This window comes from Ambystoma mexicanum, chromosome 3q, assembly GCF_040938575.1.
Source record: "Ambystoma mexicanum isolate Mex_15411 chromosome 3q, UKY_AmexF1_1, whole genome shotgun sequence".
In the NCBI taxonomy this organism is placed as follows: Eukaryota; Metazoa; Chordata; class Amphibia; order Caudata; family Ambystomatidae; genus Ambystoma; species Ambystoma mexicanum.
This window is the reverse complement of record NC_090926.1, coordinates 672,832,749-672,846,732: the sequence shown is the minus strand read 5'-3', so window position 1 is coordinate 672,846,732 and position 13,984 is coordinate 672,832,749. Positions and strand designations below refer to the sequence as shown.

The 13,984-nt window shown below is 43.4% G+C and overlaps 1 protein-coding gene across 1 annotated transcript in view; it reads left to right on the top strand.

Moving 5' to 3' along the window:
• Positions 1–13,984, top strand: part of LOC138582868 (cytochrome P450 2C23-like) — a 294,173-nt gene that overhangs the window by 215,761 nt on the left and 64,428 nt on the right. Inside the window, exon 3 of the mRNA XM_069654560.1 lies at positions 1,526–1,675. Coding sequence (XP_069510661.1) covers positions 1,526–1,675 — 150 coding nt within the window. The remainder of the gene's footprint in view (positions 1–1,525; positions 1,676–13,984) is intronic.

The window sequence follows — 13,984 nt, the reverse complement described above, 5'->3', positions numbered from 1 at the left end:
TAAGAGGGGGCTGGAAACACCACTACCATGTCGATCTCCTGAGTTCTCACGAACGAAGGAATACAGGAGCCAAGTATCCTGCAACCAAGAGGCTGGACCGAGGAATCGCTGGTGACCCGCTGAAGGACTTCTCCTCTGCACTGCTGTCACCTTGTGAAACCCTTTTCACCTTTGATCGAACCAGAAGGCCTGTACTGGTACTTCGACCCTTGGAATAGCGGGAACAGCTATTCTCGGCATCTTCACCATCTCCTGCCAGAAAGCCTTCGGAAGCGTCTCTGGGCCATCCAGCTGACTGACCAGCTTACACGGGAGTCTTGCTCTGTAACCGCCGCCAGGTTGTGTAGTATTTCGAGTCCTTGTCACTCTCACACGCTTCGTACACTTGGCGTTCCCAGGTCTGAAGTGAGTAGTGTACATTTGGCTCAGATACACACGGCCGCTCCGTTGCCCTGCTGTGGTAACAAACTGTGCGGGTTTCTTCGATTGGGACGTCTTTTTACTCAACACGACGACGAGGCGTTCCCTGCTCTTCTGAACCTGCCAGCTACTGAAACGGACACGGAGAAGCCTGGGTCTGCTTGCATCGGGGACCGGTGAGTAGCATAGCTAGGATCTGGTCGCCCTCCTGCAGGAGCCCATTACTTTTCCCCGCTGTGTCAAACAGCACCCTTTTCCGTACTCGCGCTCTGCTTCTGCCAACTGTGGAGGCTGCGCTTGAGTCGCGGAACGTGTTCTTCTTCTTTTGTGCACTAAACTGAACTGCCTGATTTCCCTCGAAATTGGCACCAGCGCGTGCAGGTACTTTTGAGCACAAGGCTCCACTCTTCGCAGGGCTCGGACTTCCATCTAGTTAGGTGCCTCTTAAGGCGAACTGGGTCTAAGCATTATTTCGCACTGCCTGTCTTCCTTCCCTTTTAGGTGGACTACCCATTTCGTGCATCTAACGCTTGAGACTGTCGTATTTGTATATATATTGTGTTGATATGGTATGTGTTGGTTTACTATGGTTATATTGTGATTTTCTCGCTACGGTCATTGTTTTAAAGGCCTTGGAATAAATGTGTATATATTTTTAATATAACAACTGTTTGGAGTAGTTTGTAAGTGATCTTGCTTTGTGTGCTCATTGCGGGCTTTCAGTCACCCTCACCCCTCTTGAGACCTAGTCTTGACCGCCGCGATCGCTACCTTGATTGGTCTGGCTCGTCCAGAGGTTACCCTGTTCCAAGTAATTAGGTTGGCCTTCTGAACTTCTGCGCCACCAGGACAGAGTTCAGAAATCCGTCTTAACAATGACTTAGATTCTAAAACAGCGCCAGGGTCCACGAGAGGAGCGATATATATAGAGAGAATCATGCCTGGGAGTAAAATTTGACTATGCCTTTCATTCTATTTCGACCAGGTGTCTGTGCAGCCTGCGGAAAAAGCTAAGCTTTGCTTAAATATCCACAAGGTGTGTATAGAAGAAGCAGTGAAGCCTTTGCATCTGTGTCTCACACCTGTTTATCTTGTGACTTTACAGGGGTGGTGTTTGCTAATGATGAGCACTGGATGCAGCATCGCAAGCTATCACTGGCCCTGCTGCGCAATTTTGGTATGGGGAAGCACAGCCTGGAAGAACATGTCCTGACGGAAGCAGGGCTCCTGGCAGAATTCTTTGGAAACAAAACAAGTAATTCTATGTATTCCCCTCTACTTCTGCCTGGCTTCTTTCTCATCCTTTTGTATTCCTATTGAGCTCCTTGACTTGGGTACTTCTTGCTGCTTTCTCACCCTTATGTATTCCCTATTAAGCTCTAACCCCTGTGTATCCTGGTTTAGCTCTCACCCATGTATATTCCCTACTGAGATCATTCACATTTGCTCTCCTTGCATGTTTCCCACCCTTTTATATTCCATACTAAGCTCTTTACCCTGTGTACTCCTTGCTTCTTTCTCATCCTTGTGTATTCATTACTAAGCTCTTTACCCTGTGTACTCCTTGCTTCTTTCACATATTTCCCTCTAAGCTCTTTACCCTTTGTATTCATTGCCTCTTCCTCATTCTTTTGTATTTTCTTATCTGCCCTTTCTCCTGTGTACTCATTTTTTCTTTCTCACCCTTTTGTATTCATTGGTAAGCTCTTTACCACGTGTACTCCTTGCTTATCACTGTTTTGTATTCCCTACTAAGCTCTTTACCCTGTGTACTCCTTGTGACTTGATTGCCTAAGAGTTTAGGTGTGACCATGAGCCTCTTATCTCCACTTTGTTTGAGGCTGAAAATAGACCCTTGACCATCAATCACACATGTCAACATTCACCCCAGGCTGTGTTTCAATGTTAAGACAGGCCTGCCTAGGTTTGTGTGCTTATCAACATGATTAAACATATACAGCCAGGAATTGTAAGGTTCTTGGACTCAAAGAGATACCACTCTGACGCATTGCTCTGAATTATACACTTCACACAGGAGTTATCATGTTAATGCATTTAATATGATCCCCTGTCTTCTGAGGGCTCTTATTTTCATTAAACTAGCTAAAGCAAAAGCAGATATAACATAGCATAACATCACACTAATGAACAAAATTGCCATGTGGGCAACAAGCATGTTTGAATAGATAAATAATAGAACACGTGGTGGTTTTAGTTTAACAGCATGTTCAATCCTTGTCTCATGGAGCTATGCTACACTATATTACATGCCATCAGTCTAAATGCATTCAGCAAGCCCCCACCCTTCACTCACGTTTAGAGAAGAATGTGCTTCATATTAAACGGCTCCTTCTGGGGTTGGTTAGTTCTGCTTGGCTGGGCCCGGATGTCTCTTTCCTGCTGCTGCTCTGCTCAGGACTCCTCTGTGCTGCACTCCTCTCCAGCCCCGCAGGCCTCAATGCTCTGGCAAGTCTGCTTATGTTCTTCCCTTTCCCTTTTTTGCTTGGCCCTTATATGTATGAAGGGACATGGTTTCCCTGCCCTTGTACATTCGTCATATCCGCGATCCGGAACAGAATAGCCTAGGGCTGAGCGTGCCACTGTATTAGTTGAGTTAGGTATCCCATGTAAAACTATATTAGGTGGGTTTTTGCACCTCTTCAGTGAATGCCTTCACTGCACTTTATGGCATTCGTGGAGTTCTGCATCATATATCTGTTGTCTAGAGACATCTCCCTCGCTTTTTGCTTAGGGCTTTGTATGGCATTCCGTGGGTCTTAACTTAGATCTAACACTTCTTGTAAAGTCCCTTGGCTGATCCCAGATAACACCTAATGGTGTGAAGTCAACGCTCACACCTACTGGTGTGCAGTTAAAACAGGCAGCTATTTTTTTTAATTATTTATTGCATTTGGATGTACGCCCAAACCCTTGGGTATCACGGCGTAGTTACATATATCTTCATTAGCAAATAGGGTTACGTACATCTTAGATTACAGCAGAATACATATCTTAGTTATCAGGTCCAGGTTACATACATTTTAGGTTGCAGCAGTATAATAGGCATATATAAGTCAATATAGTCTATCTTATGATATAGCGATGAACTAATGTTGTCTGGGATTTACCATCTAGGGGTAACGAGTGTTTAAAAGAGTATTAGTACTTGTTGAACAACCAGGTTTTGAGTTGTTTTTTTTAATTCAGATAGCGAGGTTTCGTTGGGTAGATAGGGTGGGAGAGAGTTCCAGAGACGGGGGCTGCAATCGTGAAGCTATCTGTCGTTTGTGGTTTACTCATCTGCCAGAACAGGAAAGCACCACTTCCTGGACCTCGTTGAGGCCAAGAATATGCGTCCAGCACGTGTGCACACTGGCCTTCAGTGAAAACATGTGCTGTATGTTTGATGAACATTTTCAGTTATAGATGGCTGCAGGCCGCATGAGATATGAAAAAGCTGTCCTTTACATTTTTTATTGGTTCACTAGCTACAGGCAGCATGAGATATGAAAAGCTGTCTTAAATTAGGCTCATTTTCATGTCACTTGCTTGTTTATCACTGTTTTGTATTCCCTACTAAGCTTTTTCCCCTGTGTACTCCTTGCTTGTTTATCACTGTTTTGTATTCCCTACTAAGCTCTTTACCCTGTGTTAACCCTTGCTTCTTTCTCAACATTTTGTATTGCCTACTAAGCTTAAAGTTATTTGCAGCTTGTTTGAACTAGAACGGGTTTAACATGAGCACAACCTATTTCCCCTGTGTACTCCTTATGTCTTTCTCCCCCTTTTGTATTCCATACTAAGATCTTTCTCCTGTGTACTCCTTGCTTGTCATTGTTTTGTATTCTCTGCTTAACTCTTTGCCCTGTTTACTCCTTGCTTCTTTCTTACCCTTGTGTATTCCCTACTCAGCATGTTACCCTGTGTACTCTTTGCTTCTTTCTCATCCTTTTATATTCCTACTTAGCTCTTCACCCTGTGTACTCCTGACTTCGTTTTCACTCCTTTGTATTTATTACTAGGCTATTTATCCTGTGTACTCCTTGTTTGTCATCTTTAAGCATTCCCAACTAAGCTTTTGACCTTGTGTTCTCCTTGCTTTTTTCTAACCATTTGCATTCCCTAAGCCATTTACCCTGTTTACTCCTTGATTCTTTCTCACCCTTTTGTATTCCCCACTAAGATCTTTCTCCTGTGTACTCCTTGCTTGTCATTGTTTTGTATTCTCTGCTTAACTCTTTGCCCTGTTTACTCCTTGCTTCTTTCTTACCCTTGTGTATTCCCTACTAAGCATTTTACCCTGTGTACTCTTTGCTTCTTTCTCATCCTTTTATATTCCTACTTAGCTCTTCACCCTGTGTACTCCTGACTTCGTTTTCACTCCTTTGTATTTATTACTAGGCTATTTATCCTGTGTACTCCTTGTTTGTCATCTTTAAGCATTCCCAACTAAGCTTTTGACCTTGTGTTCTCCTTGCTTTTTTCTAACCATTTGCATTCCCTAAGCCATTTACCCTGTTTACTCCTTGATTCTTTCTCACCCTTTTGTATTCCCCACTAAGATCTTTCTCCTGTGTACTCCTTGCTTGTCATTGTTTTGTATTCTCTGCTTAACTCTTTGCCCTGTTTACTCCTTGCTTCTTTCTTACCCTTGTGTATTCCCTACTAAGCATTTTACCCTGTGTACTCTTTGCTTCTTTCTCATCCTTTTATATTCCTACTTAGCTCTTCACCCTGTGTACCCCTGACTTCGTTTTCACTCCTTTGTATTTATTACTAGGCTATTTACCCTGTGTACTCCTTGTTTGTCATCTTTAAGCATTCCCAACTAAGCTTTTGATCCTGTGTTCTCCTTGCTTCTTTCTAAACATTTGCATTCCCTAAGCCATTTACCCTGTTTACTCCTTGATTCTTTCTCACCCTTTTGTATTCCCCACTAAGATCTTTTCCATGTGTAATCCTTGCTTCTTTCACACCCTTATTTTTATTACCCGCAAAACATCTTTCAAACCCCTTTTGTATTCTTTCTAAGCCTTTATCCTGTGTACTCCTTGCTTCTGTCAATCCCGTTTTGTATTCCCTACTAAGCCCTTGCCCAGTGTACTCCTTGCTTCTTTCTCATCCTTTTGTATTCCCTACTAAGCTCTTTACCCTCTAAGCTGTGTACCCCTTGCTTCTTCCTCACCCTTTTGTATTCCCCACTAAGCTCTTTACCATGTGTACTCCTTGCTTCTTTCACATATTTCCTAATAAGCTCTTTACCCTTCGTATTGTTTATCACGGTTTTGTATTCGCTACTATTATTTACCATGTGTACTCCTTGCTTATCACAGTTTTGTATTTCCCTACTAAGCTCTTTACCCTCCGTACTCCTTGCTTGTTGATCACTGTTTTGAATTCCTTACTAGGCTTTTTTTCCCTGTGTACATTGCTTCTTTCTCAACCCTTTGTATTCATTATAAGCTCTTTACTATTAGCACATGGTGGTAGTAGCAATACATGTTTTGGACTTTATGTGCTGAAGTAAAAAATGCTGCTGTAAGAGTGAGAAAAGTAAATAGACTAACATAGAATTAGTAAAGTGAATGTGGTTTCATTGTGTAGTATTTTAATAACATAGTAGATTGAACTAGAACAGGTTTAACATGGGCATAACGTCTTTCCCCTGTGTACTCTTTACCTCTTTCTCCCCCTTTTGTATTCCATACTAAACTCTTTCTCCTGTGTATTCCTTGCTTGTCATCCATTTGTAGTTTCTACTAAGCTCATTGCTCTGTTTACTCCTTGCTTCTTTCTTATCCTTGTGTATCCCCTACTAAGCTCTTTACCCTGTGTACTCCTTGCTTCTTTCTCATCCTTTTGTATTCCTACTCAGCTCTTCACCATGTGTACTCCTTGCTTCTTTCTCATCCTTTTGTATTCCTACTCAGCTCTTCACCATGTGTACTCCTGGCTTCTTTCTCACCCCTTCTATGTATTATTAGGCTATTTACCCTGTGTACCTCTTGCTTGTCAGCCTTTAGCATTCCCCACTAAGCTTTTGACCCCCCCCCTGTGTTCTCCTTGCTTCTTTCTAACCATTTGCATTCCATAAGCCATTTACCCTGTGTAAATCTCACCCTCTCAAGCTCTTTTCCATGTGTAATCCTTTAATCTTTCACATCCTTTTGTAATACCTGCTACATCGTTCTAACCCCTTTTGTATTCCCTACTAAGCCCTTGCCCAGTGTACTTCTTGATTCTTTCTCACCATTTTGTATTCCCTAGCAAGCTCTTTATCCTTTGCACTCCTTGCTTCTTTCTCATCCTTTTGTATGCCCCACTAAGCTCTTTACCATGTGTAAGCTTTGCTTCTCACTCACCCATTTTCATTACCCACTAAACCTCTTTCAATTCCCTTTTGTATCCCTTCTAGGTTTTCTATCATGTGTACTCCTTGCTTCTGTCAATCCCCTTTTGTATTCCCTACTAAGCCCTTGCCCATTGTACTCCTTGCTTCTTTCTCATCCTTTTGTATTCCCTAGCGAGCTCTTTATCCTTTGCACTCCTTGCTTCTTTCTCATCCTTTTGTATTCCCTAGCGAGCTCTTTATCCTTTGCACTCCTTGCTTCTTTCTCATCCTTTTGTATTCCCTAGCGAGCTCTTTATCCTTTGCACTCCTTGCTTCTTTCTCATCCTTTTGTATTCCCCAGAGAGCTCTTCATCCTTTGCACTCCTTGCTTCTTTCTCATCCTTTTGTATTCCCCAGAGAGCTCTTTATCCTTTGCACTCCTTGCTTCTTTCTCATCCTTTTGTATTCCCCAGAGAGCTCTTTATCCTTTGCACTCCTTTCTTCTTTCACATCATTTTGTATTCCATACAGAGATCTTTGTCCTGTGTACACCTTGCTTCTTTCGCATCCTTTTTTATTGCCTGCTAAGCTCCTTACCCTGTGTACTCTTTGCTTCATTCAACTCCCTTTCGTACTACTGCATCAACGCTCTCCCTTTTGCAATGTGTCTACTCCCTCCTTTGTAACTCCCTGCAGTCCTTATCTACTTTGTAATACCTGCTGAATCTCTCACCTTCTTACTCCTGCTGACACCATTTCTAGTTGCACTCACTGTGGCCATCAATCCCCGCTCTTCGGTCTCTCTATCTTTCTCTACATTTACTGTGTGCTTCCTTCAGTATCTCTCCCCTTTGCTCCTTCCCCATGTTGTCCCCTTTCTCCTTTTTTAAACCGTGGCTCGCCTCCATCCATTTGTACTCCCTGTAGATCTCTCTCCTCGTGTACTGCCTGCTTCCCTCCTTCTCCTTTTGGCTCTCCTCTGGGCTCCCTCTCTTTTGTACTCCATGCGAGTCTAGTTTCTCCTCGGATTACCTGCTTATCATTCCCTCTCTACTCTGCTGATCTCGCCCTCTTTTTACTCCTCGGTGACCTGCCTCATCCCCATGTTCTCTTGTAATCATTCTGAATTAATGCCCAGGTCAGCCAAGTTGTGGAAGTTCATTCTTTACTGAGAGATTATCTGACACCTAAGCTGTCTTAAACGTCAAACACCCCACTGATTTAGGTTCGGGCAGAGGCTAGAAAACGTCCCCTAAGTCTATACGCATGCACTGATAATAACAATGTAGGTTTTGGAACTCGGGGTTGTAATAGTGAGAACATTAAATGCACACAAACATGCTAGTTAATTAAATTAGTTTTTTGTTAGTATTTCAATAACAAGGTTCTCTATTCAAAAGTAAAAGCATTGTTCTAGGTTTTAGCTTTAACCTTGGTGCGTTACTTTGGGTATTATTGTAACGTCGAAATGACAAAATCGTGTTTTGATGAAATAAATATTGCTAGGAAGTTGCATTGCTGTTCGTGAATGCAGAGAAATGCTTTGCTGAATGAAGCAAGAATGCTTTGAATGCAATCAATACCAGTAGTTATTGACTGTATTCAGAGCGTCTGGCTAAGTTTGGCACACATTACCTTGTTTTCTACTTCCTAAGAGATAGTTATATAATCTAGCACGCTTGGATCTCCGACCAGCCACTCTATACTGTTGCTATTAGTATGCATGATTATTTCTTCAATTCAGCCATGACATTTCCTGCATCAAAATGACATAAATTAGTCATTGAAGCCTGGCAAACATTCACCAATGAAGGTATGCTGGCCGTGCTTAGTTGAATAAGATATATCGTCTATTTCTTGGTTGGTCTTTGGAAAATATTTGTCATCCAATTTGTGAACAACCACTCCATACCCATCCCGTCCATCGCCACCTTTTCATAAACACAGTTTCCGAAGCCATCTGTAAATGTGTTGGCCTTCTAAGTCAAGGGAATGCAACAACAGCATCCTGTTTACAGATTGATAATAACCAATACTCTTGTCTATTCTGGCCAAATAATAGGTGGAGTTCCAGGATTAGCTAGGAAGCGTGGAGGTACTGCGTTTGCATGCACATTGCTGATATAAACCTGCTTTTAATACACATTGGACAGTTCTCAGGATGGAAAATGTTCACTTATATTGGAACCAGGTTAGGAACTGAGTTTGGAGTTGGAAGTCGTATTTACATCCACAATGACCCAGTGTTATCATCCCAAATACCTTAGCTGCATTTTAAGGGCAGCATAGTATCTGCCTATGGAACAGCGCTGTAGGAAACAGTGTCCATGGAGCAGCCAATAGCTGAATGTTGCTGCTATTAATGTGCACTGTACTGTGCTTCTTGGTTTCCCATCAACACTGCAGAAGTTAAAGCCTTTGCACCTCTGAGCCTTTCTTCCTGCAAGATAATCATTGTGAAACGTGCTTATAGCCCGACAGTAGTTGTCACATACCTTTTATGTATATGCGCTCCACTTTGCTTACGTTCCATTGTGCCTCATAGGGACAGTCCTTGCTAAATTCAGTGGGCACGAGTTGCCATGAAGCAGCACTATTGCCAATTATGCGCATCCAGGATCCTTGTAACATTATTCCTTGATGGGTCCTCGGTCGCGCTGCAGTTTGCAAAATGCCTCAGGATGAGTACCATTCCAAGGTAATAAGAATGATTTCGTTCAACAGCAGCCTGGCAAACTATGGGGCTCCCACCTGCTCATCACCTTTACAGGTAATGCACAGGATATTAAAGTAATAGAAGTTGATCCTGTGGCACAGGACACACCAACCCCACACGCAGCTTGTTGGAACAAGATACACAACAACTTGATTAATATATGTTTGATGACAAAGCACAGAGCAGAAATCCATTAGATTCTGAGTATAGGAGGCTCAGCTTACCGATTCCTTACAGAAACATAACTATCAGACAGTACAAAACAGTGGCTCACGAAATACTCGATAACAACTTCAAACTCAGACAAACAAATCAACAGCAAAGGAGAGGGATAGGCCTTGCCATTCTCCACAATAACACCTTCTCTCATCCATACCATTGACAGACATCCAAGAGTGTCACTCGCTTCTCATCAACTTCACTCTCAGCCACCAAATAACCTAATGTTCCTACTTCTATACACACCATCAACTCACAACCTCAGATTTGCAGAGAGACTCGCAGGTGCAGTGGCAAACCCAGCAGTGGAAGATGACAACATCTTCCTACATGATTTTAACATCTGATTTGAGGAAGAGGATGAAATGTCAACCAAATCATTTTACGCTTACCTTGCAAGTCTTCGTCTCAAATTGTGAACGCAGCAATTCATTTTGCCAGACATGCACTTAACACCACTCCACCCCCCCCCCCCATATCGGTGATTTGAAGTGAGCACCTCATGATCCCTTTTACAATCCACAACCCAGCTTGCATACGTGCAGCAAACAAACATGCACCCATAGCCAATAGATTCTGGAAAGAATTTGACCTAGAGAATCTAGTACAAGTAATAAGAGTATAATACACCAGATAGTCTTGAATTGGACCAATAAAGGCCTAATAACTTTGCAAAAGAACCCTCCAATTGGGTGAGAAAAGGCTTGGACACTCAGGCAAGCCTAAAGCCGTTCACCTCATCACAGAAAAAGAAGCAGAAAAGTGCTCCACAACCCTGAACCCTCCAGAAAACCAATCGGAAATTAGTGCAAGCATGGAAAAAACAACCAGGCTGACAAAGTCTAACTAAACTGCTACATTGTATATAGAAAGCAGACATGTTAAAAGCAAAAAATATGGCACTACATGGCACTACTCTGAAAGAACCAGAGCAGCAGCTACCCCACAAAAAGAAATGTTCAAAATCAGTGAGATGAGAAGCCCTACCACATGCAACATTCCCACACCTTCCAAGAAGCTTTGAAGCCACATCTCAGACCATTTCAGGAACACAATCAACTTCCAGCAAGCTATCAACACAGCTACCTCCGAGGCAATAAAGAACAGTCCCCTCCAATACAGAAACCCAAACAACACCAACAGAGCTCAACCATTTCAGACTCATTGTTACAGAAAACTTTCTAAAATGTATCAAAGGGAGTAATAAGGATAGGTCACCCAATGACCCTTGCCTTCCAGACATTTTCAAAAGCTTTCTCTGCAAGTAACCTCCAGTGATTGGTTCATAAGTGTTTGGCAATAGTAAGCTGAACTCTGGAATAGTACCAAGCAGCCTGCATTAAACCCCTCTGTAAAAATATTACAGGAACAGCAGACAACCTCACCAACTACAGGCTGATAAGCAACCTATACATGAAAATCCCAGAACATGTACAATCAAAAGACCTGCTCTCCAACCTTGATTCTAATTTCCCCTCTGTCCTCATCCTACTCACTTTCTCTTCTGCCTTTGACACAGTTAACCATGCCATCCTGCTCAACCGCCTAAGTGATAACATGGGTATCACTGATCAGGCCCTGGCCTGGCTGACCTCCTTCCTCCTTCCTCTCCAACCGACCCTCCCAGTTCCAACTCGGGTCCTTCCTTTCCTCTAGCTCACTGTCCACTTGTGGTGTTCCCCAGGGATCTAACCTCTCTCCCTGGCTTTTCAACCAATACCTGGCACCCCTTGCCCACCGCATTGCTGCTCTCTGCTCCAATTTTCAGTGCTATGCTGATGACACTCAGCTCATTTTCAGGCTCCCCTCTGCCACCTCTTCTTCCTCGCTCATCTCTGACTGTCTGTCTGCAATACATGAGTGGTGTGCCACCAACGACCTCTGCCTGCACCATCCTTCCCTGCTCCCACCTGTGAGGCTAAGAACCTTGGGGTCATCTTCAACTCCACACTTTCCTTTTCTCCACACATCTCTGATGTCTCGTCTCTAAGAAGTCAAACTACCAACTACACCTCCTCAGAGGTATTCGTCTTTTCCTCTCCTTCCCTCAGAAGCTCACTGTCTCTAGAGCTCTGGTTCTCTCTAGGCTGGACTACTGCAACAGCCTCTTTCTAAATCTGCCTGCTACTGCCCTCCGCCCTCTGCAACTCATCCAGAACAGGTCTGCGAGACTTGTCCTTGGCCTCAAGCCAACGGATCGTATCTCTCCAGCCCTGAAATCTCTTCATTGGCTCCCAGTGGCTGAAAGGATTAAGTTCAAGACCCACCGCATTGTCCACAAGGCCTGCTGGGGCGGTGTTGTACAAAATCACCTACTCCCAAAAGTTTGACCCCCAAAAGTTCAACCCCCAATTTCCTGCATATATATATGTGGGGGGGATAAAGTGAATAAAAAATGTATAGGGGTAATGTGGGGGGCCCCCACATATATATTTGAGGAAAATTGAAGAAGAAAAAACGGACTTTTGGGAGTCAGACTTTTCGGTTCTGTAAAATCACGTAGATCCTGCAGGGGCCTGGGTCCGCAATAGCTTCAACTCTCTCTTCGGAAATACCTTCCTACTCAAGCTCTTTGCTCCTCCACCTCCAACTCCCTCAGGGTGAGTCGCTACTCCAAGCAATGAGTTGGGGGTAGATCTTTCTTCGGCTGGGGCCTCTCTCTGGAACAGCCTTCCTGCCTGTCTGAAAATTGAGGAGAACAATATCCGGTTCCGGAAGCACCTCAAGACCTTCTTCTTTGATTCTGCCTTCTCTTTTCCTCTCCCCTACTGATCTCTGTCTGTTTCGGCACTGGGCACCTGGCTACCCTGTGATTTCGGGCCCAGATCCCTGCCCACCCAGGTGCATACCCTCACTGCCTCGTGACAACCCTTGCACTTGGGTCTGTATCTGCAACCCTACAGTCCCCGTCCTGCACTTATTAGACACTCATCTCTGCCTTATTCTTGCACTTGCCACCACTACCTGTTGTTGTTTTGATCACGTGTTCAGCACTCCCACTCCTCCCCTGCCCCTTGCACTTCCCCCTTCACTCTCTCCTGCACTTGCGCTTTCTCAATGTCACTTGGTCTGGTAAGATCGTTGTTTTGTCGTACCTTGTGCCCCTCCCTTGCCTCGCCGTGCCCTGAAAGACTTGTATATGGGCGCAATATAAATAAAATATCATATCATAAAGGAGTAATGGACCAATTCAGACCAATTAAAGTATTCAATATGGCACTTCTCTCCAATGGGACTCACCTAAAACGCAATGCTGACAATGACATATGTTCAGCTGTCACACTGGTGCCTTCAACAACACCAACCACAAAACATTAATCAATAGTCTAAAAGAATCAGGCATTTGCAGAACTGCACTACAAAGGATACCATCCTCCCTTGCAGACAGAACCAAAATGAAATATGTACCTTCCTACATCTCAAGATCATGAACCATCAAATATGGCATCCCAAAGGGATCCTATCTTTCCCAGCTTATTTTCAACATATAAATGCCCACCATCCTCTTCATGCAACGAATTAGAAAGCATGGGCTAACATCTCATGACTATATGTCATGTCGTCTATGCATTATTTTTCAAGATGAGACACCAATATCAACCCTGCTAGCTGCAGTAGCGAAATTAGTGTCTGGATGACAAGTAACAACTCGAAACTGAACCCAAACAAAATGGAAATCATGTTCACCCAGAGCATGTGCGCATGCACTCCTTCCCGGGCCTGAATAAATGAGAACACGACCATTACATTGACCTCAACAGTAATACATATTGGAATTCCCATGGACACTGTACTTGCACTAGAACAAGTCAAAGCCATAATAGGAAAGTGCTTCTACCACCTATGTTCAATCGTATACCTAATGCCATATCTCACAAGACACTGACCATAATTTCACTGATAATTTCAGGAATCGACTAGGCATACAGCCTATGCAGCGGTATGTCAGACTACCTCACCAAGAAATTACAGCGTATCCAAAACATAGCAGCAACACTTTTACTAAGACTAGACGGGAGGGAACCCTGAGAATTCCCCCTACATACCACACATGATGTGATCACATTATCTGATCTACCAGCCACATACTACACAGATCTAAGTGCTGTCAGAAGAGAAAATACAGAAGAGCAGCTTTTTCCACCCTCCTAGCTATATTGAGGATTTGTTTTTTTTTTAAACCTGGCTTTTTAATACTCCAGGTTAGAGAACAGCTCACAGCTCAGCAGCATACACATATTTTACAATACAGTGCCATGAAATCATCTCCACGATACAAGATTCCGCCCACCCAACAA